Source organism: Phacochoerus africanus, chromosome 8 (genome assembly GCF_016906955.1).
Source record: "Phacochoerus africanus isolate WHEZ1 chromosome 8, ROS_Pafr_v1, whole genome shotgun sequence".
In the NCBI taxonomy this organism is placed as follows: domain Eukaryota; kingdom Metazoa; phylum Chordata; class Mammalia; order Artiodactyla; family Suidae; genus Phacochoerus; species Phacochoerus africanus.
In genome coordinates this window covers 47,621,484-47,639,834 of record NC_062551.1, presented here as the reverse complement: position 1 = coordinate 47,639,834, position 18,351 = coordinate 47,621,484, and the positions used below count along the sequence as shown (strand labels likewise).

Below are 18,351 nucleotides of genomic sequence, written 5' to 3'. Positions count from 1 at the left end.
TGCTCTATGAGGTCTGGGGAACCTCTGTCCCTAGGGGCCAAGTTCATCTGGGCGACCTGCCCACAGCCTTCCTGGGAAGCCCAGACATCTTCAGACGAGCTGGGCTTCCTCCACGGCCGCTCAAGGCTCCAGGAACAAGTGTCCCCTTCAGCTCCCTGGGTGAAAGCCGCCTCTTCTCTACTCACCCACTCTGGGAAGTCACGCCCATTCCTTCATGCCACACTCTTTGTTATGAACGAACCACTGAAGGCAGCCTGCATTTAAGCCTCCACCTGATAGTAGAAGCACCAAAAAAATGGTGGGTGTGTTTTATTTTACTGTTTATTTGTTTTGGGCTGCACCCACAGCATGTGGAAGTTCTCAAGCCAAAGCCGTGGTAATGCCGGATCCTTAACCCCTAGGACACCTGGTGGATGTCCTAGGTACATCCACCAGGTGGATGTAGTTTAAAACCGCTACCCCAAGAGTTCCCGCTGTGGCTCAGCAGGTTAAGGACCTGACGTTGTCTCTGTGAGGATGGGGGTTTGATCCCCAGCCTTGTTCAGTGGGTTAAGGATCCCGTGTAGGTCACAGATGCGGCTGGGATCTGGTGTTGCCATGGTTATGGTGTAGGCCAGCAACTGCAGCTCTGATTCAAGCCTTAGCCTGAAAATGTCCATATGCTGCAGGTTTGGCCATAAAAAAAGGTAGCTAATGGCGTGTAAGTGGATGTTCTGTGTTGCGCTTTTGGAAGATTTCTTTGCAGGAAACTTCCCCAGCAGAGGAGGAGCCACTGGACCCTCCACCTTCCTCACCCTTCCTGTTTGGAACGTACCAGGATCAGAATTTTTGGTCGGGAAGTAACATCTGGATCTGTACCTGCTGACGTCGGAACGATGTTCTCTGTGACCCCGGGCTGGTGATGAGCCCTTGTGCCCTCCAATTTTAATATGGCCCCAGATAGTCAGACACAATAAAAGCCAAAACAGGAGTTCCCATTATGGCTCTCAGGAGCATCTGGTGCCATGGATTCCCCAGCTGCTCAGTGGTTCTGGGTTCAATGAGTTTCTTATATACTTTCCCACCTCCAGCCTAGGATTCACCTTCTGGGATCTACTAAGAAATTACCACATGGCCAGTACCTCAGTTTATCTTCTCTCTCCTTTTCTTGGTCCCTCAGGGTTTACACCTTTAAAAAAAATTGGAGTTCCCGTTGTGGCGCAGTGGAAACGAATCTGACTAGGAACCATGAGGTTGCGGGTTCAATCCCTGGCCTCACTCAGTGGGTTAAGGATCCGGAGTCGCCGTGAGGTGAGAAGCTTGCAGACACAGCTTGGATCTGGCATTCCTGTGGCTGGCGGCTACCACTCCGATTCAACACCTAGCCTGGGAACCTCCATATGCCGCGGGTGTGGCCCTAAAAAGACAAAAACAAAACAAAAAATCTTTTGAAACATAGTGGTTAAGGGCCAGAAGTCTGGGACCCTTTTTTGGCTCTGCATTTTCTGACTACGTGATCTGAAGACAGTTACCTTTCTCTTTATGTTAATCAAACAGGGCAAAACTAATCCCTACCTCACAGATTAGATGAGATTGGCAGGAGCTAAAGGGTGGATGTTGATTAACTTCCTTGAGCCCTGTGACACACCGCAGGACATAGCTGTTTGCACGGAGTGGCTGCTCTTAGTGGCTTTTAGGAAGGGAGTGACTTCACAGGATATTACATTCTGTCACTACTTACCCCATTACTCCCCACCTAGCAGCTTAAAATTACTATTTTAGTTTGTTCAAGGATCCTGTGGATTAGGAATTCAGATAAGGCATAGTGAGGGTGGCTTGTTTCTGCTGCTCATTGTCTGGAGCCTTAGCCTAGAAGACTCAGTGGGGGGGTGGGGGGTCAGGAGTGGGGTGGAAGCCTGGGGCTGGATCACCTGCAAGGAGTTGCTAGAGTGGTTCAGTGGGTTAAAAACCTGACTAGTATCCATGAGGATGCAGGTTTGATCCCTGGCCTCACTCAGTAGGTTAAGATCTGGCGTTGCCCCAAGCTGCAGTGTAGCTCACAGATGCAGCTCTAATCCTGTGCTGCTGTGGGTGTGGTGTAGGCCAGCAGCTGCAGCTCCATTTTGACACTCAGCCTGGGAACTTCCATATGCTGTGTGGAAGTCCCTCTGCCAGTCGGAGTTCTCTCCTGGCACCGTGGGTTAAGGGTTTGGCATTGTCACTGCAGCGGCTTAGGTTATTACTTTGGCTCAGGTTCGATCCCTGGCCCAGGAACCTCCATGTGCCGTGAATGCAGCCAAAAAGAAAAAAAAAAAAATCCACCTGCAAGTTGATGCCGGCAGGTGGCTGGGGTCTTGCTGGATGGCCCCAGGGACGTGTGCTCTTTGCAGGGGGCTTGGGCTTCCTCACAACGCGGCTGCTCATGTGGCAGCTGAGGGCTCCCGAACGGGCATCCCGGGTCACAGGGTGGCAGACTTTTCTGACACAGTGGTCTCTTCTGCTGCGTTCTCTGGGTTCCAAGTGAGTCAGAAACCTACCTGGATTCAAGGGGAGGTGTTACAGGGCACCTCCCCCCTGAGCAACCTGCCAAGTCATCTCAGAGGAGAGCCTGTGGGACAGCAGATCTTATCGGGGCCGTCTTTGGAAACGACAGCGGATCACATTTCTCAAGCCCTTTTGCTGAAGCCCAGGGTCCCCAGGTCTGTCCCTGGCTCACATCCCTTGGATTCAGGTGCCGCGGGCTCAGGTCCGATGTGTCAGCTGCATCCATTCAGACGACTTTCCTTTCTGACCTGCTCGTCACGTGGCCTCGTTTTCGTCCAGCCGAGTTCCTCACCTGCTCTCCTCCCCCGGCAGAGCCACGGTGCTTGTAGATAGTCAGCGACACCGGCTTAGGGTCTGCACGGCTCTTGTCTTGCCCGGCTTGGTGCCCAGACTTCTGCCATGCTCTTCGTAGTTGTCACTGGGAACATTTTCTTCTCAGTTAATTGTTTATATCTGTACATTTTTTTTATGACGGAGAATATCAAATACGTACAAAAGTAGAAAAATGTATCCCTCTGCACCTGTTCCCTAGCACGACACCTGCCCAACCACAGCCAGTCTGGCCCGAGCTGCATGCCTACCCACCTGCTACCTGCTAAAGATAATAGTCTCCATTTTGTTTTTATTCACTTTTTCTTATTTTTTAGGGCAACGCTCATGGCATGTGGAAGTTCCCAGGCCAGGGGACTGAACCCGCGCCTCTGCAACCACCTGAGCCATTAAAGATAGATTCTTTTTTTTATTACTATTATTATTTTTGACTTTTAGGGCCGCTCCTGCGGCATATGGAATTTCCCAGGCTAGGGATCGAATAGGAGCTGTAGCTGCCAGCCACAGCTACAGCAAGGCCAGATCCAGGCTGTGTCTGCGATCAACAGCAAAGCTCAGGGCAATGCCGGATCCTTAACCCACTCAGCGAGGCCACGGATTGAACCTAAGTCCTCATGGATACTAGTCCAGTTCATTTCCACTGAGCCACAGCAGGAACTCCCTAAGCTCAATATTCGATTTGAGTGATTCCTTTCCCACGTTAGGGACGCTTTCGGCTATTATCTCTTCCAGTGTTTTCTCTGGCGCCCCTGTGATATGGATGTTGTTGCGTTTAACGCTGTCCCAGCCAGAGCTCTCTTAGACTGAGACCGTCTTCATTTCTTTTCAATCATTTTTCTCTTTTCTCTTCCGTGCCAGTGATTTCCGCTAGTCTGTCCTCCACCTTACCTGTTCGATCTTCTGCCTCCTCTATTCGGCTGTTGATCACTGCTGGTGAATTTTTTATGTGGGGTATGGTATTTTGCATCTCTGCTTGCTTCATCCTTAAATCTTGTATTTCTTAGCTCAGTGTTTCTTGACATGTATCAATCTTTGCCCCCAGTTTATTTCCAAGATAGAGCTTGAGTCGTCTTTACCATCATTAGTCTGAAGTCGTTTTCCTGGAGGTTGGTAATCTCCAGATCACGTAGCTGTTTTTCTAGGTTTTTTTCTTGTTCCCTTATCTGACTCATGATTCACTGCCTTTTCTTTTTCTTCTTTTTCTTGTCTTTCCTTTTTAGGGCTGCACTCACAGCATATGGAAGTTCCCAGGCTATGGGTTGAACTGGAACTGCAGCTGCCGGCCTACACCACAGCCGCGGCACCTTGGTATCCGAGCCACGTCTGCGACCTACCCCACAGCTTGCAGCAACACTGGATCCTTAACCTAGTGAGTGAGGCCAGGGATCACACCTGCAACCTCAAGGTTCCTAGTCTGCTTTGTGTCTGTTGTGCCACCTTGGGAACCCCCTTCTTTTCTTATTTTTTTATTTTTTATTTTATTTTATTTTTTTTTTTGTCTTTTTGCTATTTCTTGGACCGCTACCGCGGCATATGGAGGTTCCCAGGCTAGGGGTCTAATCGGAGCTGCAGCCCCCGGCCTACGCCAGAGCCACAGCAACGCGGGATCCGAGCTGCGTCTGCAACCTATACCACAGCTCACAGCAACGCCGGATCGTTAACCCACTGAGCAAGGGCAGGGACCAAACCCGCAACCTCATGGTTCCTAGTTGGATTCGTTAACCACTGCGCCACGACAGGAACTCCCCTTCTTTTCTTTTCTAAGGGCCTCACCCATGGCATATGGAAGTTCCCAGGCCAGGGGTCGAAGTGGAGCTGCACCAGCCGGCCTACACACAGCCACAGCAATGTGGCATCCAAGGTGCATCTGCAAACGTCACTACAGCTTGTGGCAATGCGGGATCCTTAACTCACTGAGCAAGGCCAGGGGTCAAACCTGCATCCTCATGGATACGACTTGGATTCTTAACCTGCCAAGCCTCAGCAGGAACTCCAGCCTTTTCATTTTGTATAAATTTTTGGTGTGGTCTCCTTTCTGCAGACAGTAGGGTTGCAGCCTCTCTTGCATCCGATGTCCGACCCCCTGGTGGCTGACGTTGGTCCACGGGCTTGCTGCAGGCTTCCTTGCTGGTAGGTGGAGCTGATTCTTGTCCCTCTGGGTGGGGCTTTGTCTCTGGGTGTGGTTAGAGGCAGCTGTGTGCCTGGGGCGTCTTTAGGCAGCCTGTTTGCTTAGGGATGGGGCTGGGTTTCCACCTGGTTTGCTGTTTGGCCTGTGGCTTCTCAGCCCTGATGGATGGGCCAGATTTTTCCAAAATGGCCAACTCTAGAGGAGTTAAGGCTGATGATTGTTCCTGAGGCCTTTGCTTCCAATGTCCTTCCGCCACCACGAGCTGCAGTCACCCTCTGTTTTCCCAGGAGATCTGCCAGAACAAGCACCACATGCACATCTGACCCAGATGCCTGTGGAGTCTCTGCTTTGCCCTGGGAACCAGGGCACAGGAAAGCCTGAGTGCGCCTTTCGAGAGTGGTGTCTCTGTTTCCCCCAGTCCCCGGGAGCTCCTGTGCACGAGCCCTGCTAGCTCTCGGTGCCCAGTGCTCCGGGGGCCCCTCCTCCTGATGCCAGATCCCCAGGGGTGGGAACCTGACATGGGGCTCAGACCTCTCACTCCTGGGGGTGAGCCTCAGCGAGTTAGTGACTTTCGAGTCTGTGGGCCACCCACCCAGCAGGTATGGGATTGCTTCTAATTGCAGAATCACCCCTCCTGCTATCTTGGTGTGGCTTCCTCTTTGTCTTCTGGAGTAGGATACCTCTTCTGATAGTTGGTGGTCTGTTTGTTGAAGGTTCTTCAGCAGTTGGCTATAATTTTGTTGCTTTTATGGCAGAAGGTAAGCTCCAGTCCTTCTACTCTGCCATCTTAATCGTCTTTTTTTTTTAATTTAAAAAATTACAATGTTGTGTCAATTTCTGCTATACAGCAAAGTGACTGAGTAATATATCAACATATATTAATTAATATATATATATATTCTTTTTCTTGTATTATCTTCCATCATGTTCTATCATAAGAGATTGGATTTGGTTCCCTGTGCTGTGCAGTGGGACCTCAGTGCTTATCCATTCTTTTTTCGGGGGGTGGGGGGAGAAGCACATTTTATTTACAAATCTCCCCCCCGCCACCCTCCCCCAACACCGAGCAGATAACTGACCAATCCAGGATGTCAGTTGCTCGTGGGGTTCCAGGTGGAATGTTGGGGTGTTCCCTGAGGTTTGTTGTGCCTGGTGGCCCTATGGTAACTGGGCAGAGCCCTGTGCTGGATCAGTGCCATGGAGGGGATGCTGTCCTCTGTGGAGCCTGGCTTTGGGCTGATCCTTGGGCAGCTGAGTGAGGTGCTGGTGTGGCTGCTGTCCAAAGGCTTTAGTTCGTGGTTCACTTTCCAGAGCCTCCAGTGGCAGACGGTGGTGTGTCTGTCCATCGTCTTCAGCTTCTTTGTAGGTCTCTTGTTTACACTGAGACTGCTTCGGTCTGTTCAAAGTCGACTTTACATAAGACTTGAGCAACAGCTCGCCAAAGCGCTGGCTGCACAGATTGAAGAGAAATGCCGGCTCATTGACAAGATATATGCTGCTAAAAAGGAGAATGCAGAGATGGAGACATCTTTAAAGAAGGCCAGCCTAGAGAGAGAGTCCTTAAACATACCTGGCCTCACTGAGACATTCAGAGAGATGCTGAGGATCAACCCGATTCTGATGGAGGAACTCAATTCTCTGGCTCGAGAACTGGAGAAAGAGCGCGTCGAGCCGTCTAAACAAAAGCAGGAGATGGTGGAGATGGTGGAAGAGCTCGAGTTTCTGGAGGAGGTCATGAGAACCACCACATCACACGGGCCTCTCAAACCATCCAGGAGGCCAAGCACCAAGCCCTGAGGGCCCCTTCCTCAGGAGGGGGCCTGGGGGGTACAGCTCTGCTCTTCCCTCCCCACCACTCGGGCCTCCCAAGCTGCCAGATGGCATCCGTCCCCTCTGATGGATCCCCGCCTGAACAACACCGAGGCCCGTGGATGCAGGATGGCTCCTCCAACTTTACCTGCTGAGCACAGAAGTGAGTTCCTTGCCGGTCATCTTCTCCCAGCTAAGTGGACTTCGAGTCTAAGAACACACCAAGAAACGTGGGACTTCTACATTCACAGAACGCTGGGGTTCTCTCTCATCAGTGGTGAAAGAAGTACAGTCCTGAAGAGACTTGGACTCAGTTTGACTCTTCCTTACGCCACATTGCTCAAAACAGTTTTGGTAACTATTATAGATCAAACTCATAGGTGAGCTTATCAACATAGACTTTTAGTTGGCAATAGTAATATTATTTTTCTAGAGTTAAATTCGCAACATTTGTAAGTCTGTGGAAGCAAAATTTTTGCCCATGTTTGTATCATTAAAACAAAACAAAACAAAACAAAAAACCAAACTCTCTTGAAATAGTTAAATAATAGGTTTAGAAATAAATTTTATCATTTAAGATCGATAATCTAATATAACAATGGTTACATTTGAAAAATTAAACTTGACAAATTCCATGCAGTTTGTCTCCTCTCCCGGCAAGAATGTTGCAATATGAGTTTTCTGACCAAGAAGAAACCCAACCGGACCATTTGGGGGAAGCTCCACGTCACTGCCCTCGTCTCTCCCTCACCATCGCCCTCTCGCTCCTCAGTGGGAATCCAGGGACGTCTCAAGGGGTTTTTCCCCCCATAATGAAGTCTGACCCCCTCAATCAGTATCTTTATTCACAAATGGCATCTTCTCATCAGGCGATGGGCACAGACTGGTTTTTCTCACAGTGGGAGGGGGGCCGCACACAACACTTTTATAACTGGGGGGAAGCACAGGGGTAAATGATAAAGGCAGCATCATGATGAGGTGAATGAGAAGTCCCTGTGGTGGCTCAGCGGGTTAAGAACCTGACATAGTGTATGTGAGGATGCAGGTTCGATCCCTGGCCTCGCTCAGCGGATTAAGCAGCTGCCGTGAGCTATGGTGTAGGTTGCATATCTGGCTGGTTCCGATCCCCTGTGGCTGTGGCTGTGGTGTAGGCTGGCAGCTACAGCTCCAATTTGACCCATAGCCTGGGAAACTCCATGTACTGCAGGTGCAGCCCTAAAGAGAAAAAAAAAAAACAAAAAACGGCCCTAGAGAGCGCCTTGCCCCTCCAGCCAGGTGAGGACGCAGGGAGAACAAAGCCATATGTGAACCAGGAATCAGGTTCTCACTCACGTCGGCACCTGATCTTGGACTTCCCGGCCACCAGAACCATGAGAAGTAAGTTTCTGTCGCTTACAAGCCCTGTGGGTAATGGTATTTTCTTTTACAGCAGCCCTAACAGAGTAAGATGGCATCAATGTGGGCTCACAGCTGCCTCGTCTAGTCGCAGCAGCATCACTCGGAAGCTCCCTGTCCCAGACTCAGCCTGTGGGAGTCCTTCAAGGGAGCTCACACACCTGCCCAGCATGACCTGCCTTCTGTAAGTGCTTCCTTCTTCTCGGACACAATGAGTTGTTCCCAGCATATATATATATATATATATTTTTTTTTTTTTTTTTGTAAATCAACTATACTTTTTTTTTTCTGCTTTTCGCTTTTTGCTTTTTAGGGCTGCACCCACAGCATATGGAAGTTCCCAGGTCATATCAGAGCTGCAGTTACTAGCCGACACCATAGCCACAGCAATGTGGGATCCGAGTCAAGTCTGCAACCTACACCCCAGCTCATGGCAGTGGCCAGGGATCGAACCTGAATCCTCACGGATACTAGTCAGGTTCATTACCACTGAGGACACTGGACACTTTTTTGATGGGAGTTCTTAAGTGTGTCAAGAAGAGACATTGTAAACTGCCTTAAGTTTGAAGCAGCTTCACTTTGCAGAGCAGAGTTTGGATCTGGCATTGTGGTGGCTGTGGTGTAGGCTGGCAGCTGTCCAATATGACCCCTAGCCTGGGAACTTCCATATGCTGTGTGTTCGGCCCTAAAAAGAAAAAAAAAAAAAAAAGATGGTGAATTTCATGGTTTTCTATTTGAACACAATTAAAAAAAAAATTTAAAGACTCCTCCCCCAAAGAAAACCCAGCTCATGAAATCATTATTTCACAGGGACGCCTCCCATTCCAGTCCAGTGTCACAGGGTTCAGGCCCTTCTCCTTCCCCCGCATCCCTACGTCTCTCCTCTGAGTAAGACAGGGACGTGGATTTCCCTGCATCGCTGACACCCACACACCCCCTCCCCAGCTGGGCTCCAGCCCCTCTTAGGGACCCTCACCCCTGCACAGACACCTCCTTCCCCTGGGGGCTGGGATCCCCAACGTCCTGCTTCCTTTCTTGCCCATCCACTCCCACAACCCTGGCCTGAGGGCCAGACTCTGCTGAGACCCTTTGCACCTGCTCCCTCTGCCTCCCCTACTGACCCAGCCCCAGGGGGTGGTGCCCCCACGGACCCCACCCCCACCCTATGGCCTCCCCACCCCCAGAGGCAGCTCTTACTCCCCTGCCTGATGGCTGGAGGACCCATTTACTCAGCAGCAGAAGGAAAAAAGGAAGGAAGAAGAGGAGGAGAAAGAGCAAGTCAGGGAGAGTTCCCATGGTGGTGCATTGGAAACGAATCCAACTAAGAACCATGAAGTTGAGGGTTCGACCCCTGGTCTCGCTCAGTGGATTAAGAATCTGGCATTGCCGTGCATTGTGGTGCAGGCCGCAGGACGTGGCTCGGATCTGCTGTGTCTGTGGATGTGGTGTAGGCTGGCAGCTGTAGCTCTGATTGGACTCCTAGCCTGAGAACCTCCATGTGCGGCAGGGGTGGCCCAAAAAAAAAAAAAAAAAAAGAAGCAAGTTAGTGTTTTCATGATCCACGATGGGAATGTACAAGATTGCTTAGGACTCGGAGAGTCTGTTAGACAATGGAGATACTTGAAACTTAATACACAGCAAAATCCCGTGTGCTGATTAAAATATTCAAGACGGTTTAATGAACTCAGTTGATCAATGGAACCAAGCGTGACAGAAAATGCTTTTCCATAGCAAGTGACTGTATCGGTACAATGTACCCTATAAATAGAACCTAAAGGTTTCCAGTGGGCTTCCTAGCTTAAAAAAAATGTCAGACTTTTTAAATTGTCATTTTCCTCAGTTGTAAACTGACGCGCAATACCCAGAGCAGCCCCTGAATTATCTTCGCTGTGAATGAAAACCCAACCTGCCGTCACCAAGAAGCGGACAGAGCCCGGGATTGTCAGTTCCTACAACCCCCGTGGGTGCAGGTGGCACTTTTGGGCTGGATGATTTCTGAAGGAGGGAAGGTCTGCCGACAGCCCGCTGCTCAACCCTCTGTGTTCTCCTGCAGGTGAGCCCGGCGGCTCCTGGTTGCTGAGGAATGACAGCTTCCCGGGGCAGGTGGAGGGGGGCTGGCTGTTTGAGGGGCTGAAACGACTGGGGTGGTGGCCGCCCAGGTCTGTCTATTTTCAGGACTCCGGACGTCCTCTGGGAGGATCTGGAGGGTTTAGGGCATGAGAAAACAGAAAGAGGGCTGAGAAGTGGGGACATGCACCACTTATTTGGAAATGAGAAAAAAAAAAAAATGCTCACAAGCCTATGATTCGGGAACTGATCGAAGATAATCAACACGAAAGAACAGGAATCCACCCGGGATGCCCGGATTTGAGTTACTAGAAAAGAGCCGGCCATTAAACTGGTAACAGATGAAGGCAAGCATCTGACCAAGCATCAAAGTCAAGTCTGGACTTGCAGGTCAGCAGCATGAGAGAAATATCCAGTCCCAATAAAGATTTCTGGGTAAAGATGAGCCACTTACTGGGCTGCAGTCGCAATGTACAGAATGACGCTACAAAATGGACGCTCCTATTTATCAGAGTAATGGAGCCCATGAAGCTAGGAAACTCTCCACCTGAGTTGTTGGTGTTCTGACCTCAAAGCCCACTGTGCCCTCTATTTAAAATCCCCTGAGGTGCTCTTGGCTTCAGCCCAGGCCCTGGCCAGGCCTCTCTAAGCCGGCTTCCTCCTCTGCATGGGGGTGCCCACAGCCCCCGCCTAAATGCAGCCCCCAGCACCCTCTCCCAGGCACGGGCTCCCCCAGCTTCACCAGCTGTGTGGCCAGGGGACTGGAGCGAGTCTGGGAGGCCTGAGAGCCTGGGGCCCCGAGCAGGTTCTGCGCCTGGTTGGCTCCATCCAAAGTTTCCAGGCTCTGGTCCCTCTGCAGCCCGGGTGGGGCCCAAACTGGGAGGGGGTATTGGCAGGAGTGGGTGTGGACGGACACGGAGAGGTGGGCTGCTAGGCTGCTAGCACGGCTTTGGCTCGGCTCCCCCAGCTCTGCTGTTCCCTGCCTTCCAGAACCTTCTTTCAGCATTCTCCCTTTGACCCCACCCTTCATACCCGGATCCCCCTTCTGGGGACCTGGGTCAGGGGCCCTGGAAATGGGCCTGGGTGGAGGGTCCCACGTTTTCCTCTTCCTTGGTTCGGGTGGGGTGTGGGTCCTGCGATCCCCCCCTCCCCCAACCCCCATCTCTTGTCCTGAACACTTGGAAGCGAGGAAGTGGTTCTGGGAGGTGGAAGGAGAGAAACAGACAGGAACACGTGGGAGAGTCAGAAAAGCGGGGTGACAGAGACACAGGGCAGCCAGAGCCGGAGCCAGAGCGACGAGGGCATCGCAGAGACAGAAAGCACCAGACAGAAACTGCCAGAGCCACAGGCCCTGCGGTACCGCACAGCGGTGTGTCAGGACAAACTGCCTCCCCTTTCTGAGCCTCAGACTCCTTATCTGTCAAAGGAGGCCCCCCGTGGCCTGGGTGAGGTCTGTCATCTCTTGCGCGCGCGCGCGCACGCGAGAACACACTCACACACACACACACACACACACACACACACACGGGCGAGAGGCCAGAGGCTTCTGAGTGGCAGCCGTGCTTATCTTCTAGCCCATCTTTCCCCATATTGTGTGAGCCCTCGCTGGGTGCCAGGCTCTGGACGAGTCACCAAGGATGCAGCCTTGACCATCAGGCCAAAGAACCTCTGCCCCCTGAGCTTCCTCTTCCTTTTTTTTTTTTTTTTTTTTTTAGGGCCACACTCACAGCATATGGAAGTTCCCGGGCCAGGGGTCGAATGGGAGGAACAGGTGCCGGCCTAGAGCAACGTCAGATCCGAGCCGTGTCTGCGACCTACACCGCAGCTCGCGGCAACGCCAGATTGTCAACCCACTGAGCGAGGCCAGGGATCGAACCCGCATCCTCACGGATACCAGTCGGGTTTGTAACCCACCGAGCCCCTGCGGGGACCCCTCCCTTTTCTATCGGTGTAGGTGTCGCCATGGTGCTGGTTATCCTACAGAAGCATAAACTGGAATTTCCTTAGTCCTTGGCCACAGCTCAGAACCTGGGAGACAGGGACCCAGGGCGCCCGCCCACAGCCTGGCCTCTCAGGATGCACGTTTTCCATGGTGAAAAGGGCACAAGAGCCCTCCTCTCTGCCAGGCAGCAGGGAGGTAGGGCGGGGCGGCGGCCGGCTGTGTTGTTGTTGATATTATTGCTCTGTCAACTGTCCCTGTCCTTCTTAGCTCAGAGAAGACACGCAGCAGCCCTGGGAACCCCAGGGACTGCAGGGGCGTCAGAGGCCTAGGAAGAGGGTGCTGGGCCAGCAGGGCCCCAGGGCCAGGGTCTGTGCCAGGTGTGGGAGGCGGGTGTGGAAAGGGGTGACGGTGAGTCAACGGGGCAGCCACACCCTGCTTTTACTTAAGGTCCCAGCAGCCATACCCCCGCCCCACCACTGCCGGTGCCACATCCCAGCCATGTCAGGCTTTGTGAGTCTTCCAGGGCCTTGGGGGTGGGGGCTCTGGACCCAAGGCTGCAGCAGAAGGGGTGCGCGGGGGGGGGGCGGGGGGGCTGGGGCCTGGCTGAGGTCTCCTGTTTCAGAGGAGAAAGTGGGGGTGCGGTTTGGGTGCTGTGAAGCTCTGGGCTGTGGTCTCTGGCTCCCCACTGGAGCCAGAGCTCTCTAGCTCTGAGCACTTCCCTGGATTCTGGGTGTTCCTGCCTGCAGCTCCTTCCCGGGGCCTGGCCCTGTGTCCTGGGTCTCTGGGCCCTTTCTTCGCTCAAATTCTGCTGCTCTGGGTCCCGTCATGGGCTCCCCAGCGCTGACCCACGTCTCTCTCCTCTGCCGCCATGGTTCATGCCCGCAGTCCACGCCCCACAAAACCTTGCTGGCCGAAGGCATCCGAGTCGGCACCGTGATGAGAATTCGTGGTGTTGTGCCCAACCAGGCTGGCAGGTGAGACCCCCAGCCTCCGTGGTCGGGGTGGGAGGGCTCCAGGCTCAGCTGATGCCCCTTGTCACAGCCCAGAGACGAAGCCCCAGGCCAACTTTGCCCGCCAGGGTCTTGGAAGCCCCGGGCTAGTTCTGACCTTCCGGAAACTGATGTCTTCACTCATTTGTCCCTGGACTGTGAGGCTGGGGTCCCTAAGTCATTCTAAGAATCTGGGGGTTCAGGACACTCTCAGGGTCCCCTGCTGAGCCTCACCCCGTGGCTTCCGGTCTGAGACACAGCAACCCTGGACATGTGTCCTGGGAACTGGAGCCGCCCTGGGCACCTGGGAGGCCCAAGCAGTCAAGCCCATGGCTCCCCGGGGTGGGAGCGTCAGGATTTCTGGGAATCTGGGGTGCCTGGGAATCCTGCCATCCCTGCTATTGTCCTGGCCCTCTGGGAACTGGGGGTGCCTTGGCCACCAGGAGCACCCTGGTCTTCGGGACATATGATTCCTTGGCAAGTCCCAGCCTCTGGGAATGAGGGGGACCCCCGGCAGAGCACAGTGACCCTCACCCAGGGCCATGTGTGTTCAGGTCCCCAACTGGATGGCGGATGCCCTGGAAACTGGGCTTCTTGGCCTCCAGTCTGCAACTGCTCCTTCCCGCACCTGGCGTGGGACAGCCGAGGGTCCCTGGAAATGGGGGTGGGCCCGGGCGGAAGGTAAGTCCCCTGCAGAAGGGGACGCCCGCTCTCATCCCCCACCTCCCAGGTTCTACGTAAACCTGCTGTGCGGCGAGGAGCCGGGCAGCGAGGCCGCCCTGCATTTCAACCCGCGGCTGGACGAGTCCTCGGTGGTCTTCAACAGCCTGGAGCACGGAGCCTGGGGCCGAGAGGAGCGAGGCCCGGGCATTCCTTTCCAGCGCGGGCAGCCCTTCGACGTGCTGCTCATCACCACCGACGAAGGCTTCAAGGTGGGTCTCCGCCGAGGCGTGGGCGCCAGAGCCCAGGGCTCTTCCCCTTGGCGGAGGCGGGAGCACAGGCGTGGCCGAGGCTGGTCGGGCGTCCTGCCCTGGCGCAAGCGCACTAGCGTGGCAGTGGCACAGACAGGAGAGCCAGAGCCAAGTGCCCGAGGGGTGCGTGTCCCAGTGGAGAGGCGAGGCCCAGAGGTCCCTCCGACCCCGACCCTCTTCCCGGTCCGCTGGGGTCCGAGGCAGAGGCTCCGGGGCAGGGGCATGGGTGGGTGGGGAGACAGACCCCAGAAACCAGTCCCGGCGGGGCGGGGCCGCTGCAGCCCCTCTGCCACCCAGGCGGTTCTTCACTTTGAACCCTCTGCTTTCGGGAGTGAGGCGGGCGCCGTAGGGGCCCCTACCCACCGCCAAAGCTTAAAAAGTACTCACGTGTCAGCGATGAACTCATTTAATCCTCACGGCAAAGGGACAGAAAACAGTAGCCCCGTTTCCCCAGTGGGGCCCTTGGGCCCTGGCGGGGTTCCGTGGGCGCCCGGGTCACAAGGCGTGGGGGGGAGTCGGGGATGACTCTTAAGTCCTGCTTCCCCGCGCCTGCAGGTGGTGGTCGGGGACCTGGAATACCACCACTTCCGCCACCGGATGCCGCCGACGCGCGTGCGTGCGGTGGAGGTGGGCGGCGACCTGCAGCTGGAGCTCGTGAAGATCTTCTGAGCCCCGGCGGGAGGGCGCGTGGTGGGTGGGCCGCAGGGCTCTTGGCCGCCAATAAAGTCTTCGTCCGTCATCGGTGCGCCTCCTCTGGGTCTGTGGCTCCCTCGAACACGCAGACGAGGAAAGCGGGCTCAGAGAGGCGAAGACACTTGACTCAGGGTCACACAGCAGTTGCGTGGCTCAGGCGGGATTCGGGCCTGGATCTCAGAGGGCGCTTTCTGTCGCAGGAGGCCTGAGGCAGGCTGCGCTGTGGTAGGGGCGGGACTTTGGCTGGCCTTCCTGAGGCACTTGGCACTTGCAAAGCAACCGGGTGGCAATGCGGTGGGGGGGTGACCTGAGGGAGTGTGGGAGGGCCCAGGCCCTGCCTTCCGTCCGTGGGTGTAACAGACCTTCCAGTGGGTCCGTCTGGAAACAGATCCTTTGGAGACCCCAGCCTCACCGAGATGGTGCATGGCTCTTAGGCACCTGCAGATAGTTCGTACGCGGAGAGGCTGGGAAGGTGATGGGGAGTCGCAGGTCTCCCATGTGACCCTGAGCAGGGACAAGCCCCGCTGTTTGACGCCCCAGGGCAGACACGCACTCCAGCGACACCCACACGGGGGGGGGGGGGGTGGGAAGGCCGGGTTCCTATGTCCCTGCCGCGGTCAGCCGCGCGGTTCTCACGCTTCGTCCGGCTGGGCTCCTCTGACCGCCTGGCGATCCCAGCCTTACCCGAGGGAGTCTAGGGGGAAGGGAGAGCGTGGTACCTAGGTGCCCAGGCAGCCTCGACTGCCACGTGGGAATTTTCTGGTTTCGGGTCACCCCCAAATGGCTGTGGTGTGGAGGGGAGAGTAGAGCACGCGAGCACCTCCGAGCCCCACACCTTCAGCCAGGCGGTCACATCAGTGGTGGTTCTCCGCCGAGGATGGAGGTGGGCTGGTGGGAGGGTGCCAGCAGCGCACCGCGCGTGTTAGAAAGTCGCGCCCCTGGCGGCTGTTTCTTGGGCTTCGGGCCCGGACGGTCCGAAGCCAGTGACGTGTTGCCCCCTTCTGGCCGCTTCCAATTTTGCAGTCTTTCAATCGGTGCTGGAACAAAGGTCTGTTATCTTTGGTTTCGAATGGAGAGGTACAAAATCCAGGTGTGGAAACACCTGGGTGCGAGTTTAAGCCCTTTCAGGATAGGAACATTTTTTGCCTTTTGCCGATCTCCACCTATAACTACCTTTCCCCATGCCCAGCCCTTCTGAATATGTTTCTGGGGGAAAATGGAATGCGGGGTCCCCTCTCCCAATAGGTGAACTCAAGAAACTCTGGGATCTATTGGGACTCCAAGGCTCAATGTTAAATATGCCAGATTTTACTTTATTTGTATTTTTCATGTAGTTTTTGAGCATTAAAAAAGGTTTGTGGGAATTCCAGTTGTGGCGCAGCACAAAGGAAACGGACTGGTATCCATGAGGAGGAATATTCCATCCCTGGCCTTACTCAGTGGGTTAAGGATCCACGTTGCTGTGGCTGTGGTGTAGACCAGCAGCTACAGCTCCAACTCCACCCCTAGCAGGGGAACTTCCATCTGCCACAGCTGCAGCCCTAAAAAGACCAGGGGAAAAAAAAAAAAAGACAAAAAGACAAAAAGAAAAAAACACGTGTTGATGAGGGCAGGGAGTAATTCAATCTCTTGTGCACTATTGGTGGAAATGCGAAATGGCACAGCCTCTGTGAGAAACAGAATGGTGATTTCTGAAATATTTATATAAAATACAGAATTACTATACGATCTAGCAATTTCATTGTTAGGTATACCCCTAAAGAATTGAAAGCAGAATCTCAAGGAAATTTTGTTTTTGTTTTTTTGTCTTTTTGCCTTTATCTAGGGCCGCTCCCATGGCATATGAAGGTTCCCAGGCTAGGGTCCAATCGGAGCTGTAGCCGCTAGCCTACACCAGAGACACAGCAACATGGGATCTGTGCTGTGTCTGCGACCTACACCACAGCTCACAGAAACGCCGGATCCTTAACCCACTGAGTAAGTCCAGGGACTGAACCCGCAACCTCATGGTTCCTAGTCAGATTCGTTAACCACTGAGCCATAATGGGAACTCCTCAAGCAAATATTTGTATACACCCATGTTCAAAGCAGCGTTATTCATAATAGCAACCCAAGTGTCCATCAACAGATGACTGGATAAGCAAAATGTGGAATATACATACAATGGAATATTATTTAGCATTGGAAACAAAGGAAATTTTGATCTGTGCCACAATAAGGATGACCCTCAAGAACATGATGCCATGTGAGAGAAGCCAGTCACAGAGGTACAGATACTGTACGATTCCACGTGGAGGTACTAAGAGTAGTCAAAATTAGAGATCCCGCCTGTGCACAATGGGATCAGTCACGTCTTGGGAGCCCTGGGAGACGGTTCGATCCCCAGGCTGGCACAGTGGGTTAAGGTTGCCGCAACTGCTGCTTGGGTCGAGACTGCAGCTTGTATCTGATCTCTGGCCTGGGGAACTCCATATGTTGTGGGGAGGCAAAAAAAAAAAAAAAAAGTAGTCAAAATCAAAGAAAGGGAGTTCCCATTGTGGCTAAGCCGTAATGAAACTGACTAGAATCTATGAAGATGTAGGTTCGATCCCTGGCTTTGCTCAGTGGGTTAAGGATCCGGTGTTGCTGTGAGCTGTGGTGTAGGTCGCAGACGCGGCTGGGATCCCGAGTTACTGTGGCTCTGGTGTAGGCCGGTGGCTCCAGCTCTAATTCAACCCCTGGCCCTGGTACTTCCATATGTCAAGGGTGCAGCCCTTAAAACACACACACACACACAAAAAAAAATCAAAGAAAGTAGGTTGGTGGTTATTGACAGGAAGTTATTGTTTAATGGGTCTGGAATATCAGTTTTACAAGATGGAAAAGAGTTCTGGAGATGAGCGGTAGTGATGGTAGCACAACATTAGGAATATTTCATTTAACACTTTACATACTTGGGAGTTCCCGTCATGGCTCAGTGGTTAATGAATCTGACTAGGAACCATGAGATTGCGGGTTCGATCCCTGGCCTTGCTCAGTGGGTTAAGGATCTGGCATTGCCATGAGCTGTGGTGTAGTTTGCAGACGCAGCTTGGATCCCATGTTGCTATGGCTGTGGTGTAGGCCGGTGGCTACAGCTCCGATTGGACCCCTAGCCTGGGAACCTCCATATGCCACGGGAGCGGCCCTAGAAAAGGCAAAAAGACAAAAAACAAAACCAGACAAAAAAAACTTTACATACTTTACACTTAAAGGTGGTTAAAGTGGTACATTTTTAAAAATTTTTGAGCCACCCCCATGGCATATGGAAGGTCCCAGGGCCAGGGACAGCATCCAGGCTGCTCTACGACACAGCTGTGGCAAAGAGCCTTAACCCTTGTGCTGCAGCAGGTTACCTTTTTATAGTCCCTTTTCTGATTATAAACATATGCATGCTTATTGCAAGTTTTGAATAAGAATTTTTAGATCGGAGTTCCCACTGTGGCACTGTGGGTTAGGAATCCAGCTACAGGGGCTGAGGTTGCT

General features: G+C 53.4%; 1 protein-coding gene and 2 long non-coding RNA genes across 3 annotated transcripts; 2 read left to right on the top strand and 1 right to left on the bottom strand.

The window, feature by feature from the left end:
- Window positions 1-1,259: 1,259 nt before the first annotated feature.
- On the top strand, window positions 1,260-5,821 carry LOC125133009 (uncharacterized). Its single transcript, XR_007136391.1, has 3 exons — window positions 1,260-1,290; window positions 4,895-4,983; window positions 5,269-5,821. It is a non-coding gene; the product is annotated as an uncharacterized LOC125133009 (long non-coding RNA).
- A 4,014-nt stretch (window positions 5,822-9,835) lies between these two features.
- On the bottom strand, window positions 9,836-14,879 carry LOC125133917 (uncharacterized). Its single transcript, XR_007136527.1, has 2 exons — window positions 14,542-14,879; window positions 9,836-10,385 (listed from the first exon to the last, which is right to left on the bottom strand). It is a non-coding gene; the product is annotated as an uncharacterized LOC125133917 (long non-coding RNA).
- LGALS7 (galectin 7) lies at window positions 12,619-14,893 on the top strand. Its single transcript, XM_047792604.1, has 4 exons — window positions 12,619-12,704; window positions 13,080-13,168; window positions 13,914-14,115; window positions 14,710-14,893. The coding sequence occupies exons 1-4, from the start codon at window positions 12,693-12,695 to the stop codon at window positions 14,821-14,823; spliced, it is 417 nt and encodes a 138-aa protein (XP_047648560.1). The 5' UTR covers window positions 12,619-12,692; the 3' UTR covers window positions 14,824-14,893.
- The last annotated feature ends 3,458 nt before the right edge of the window (window positions 14,894-18,351 follow it).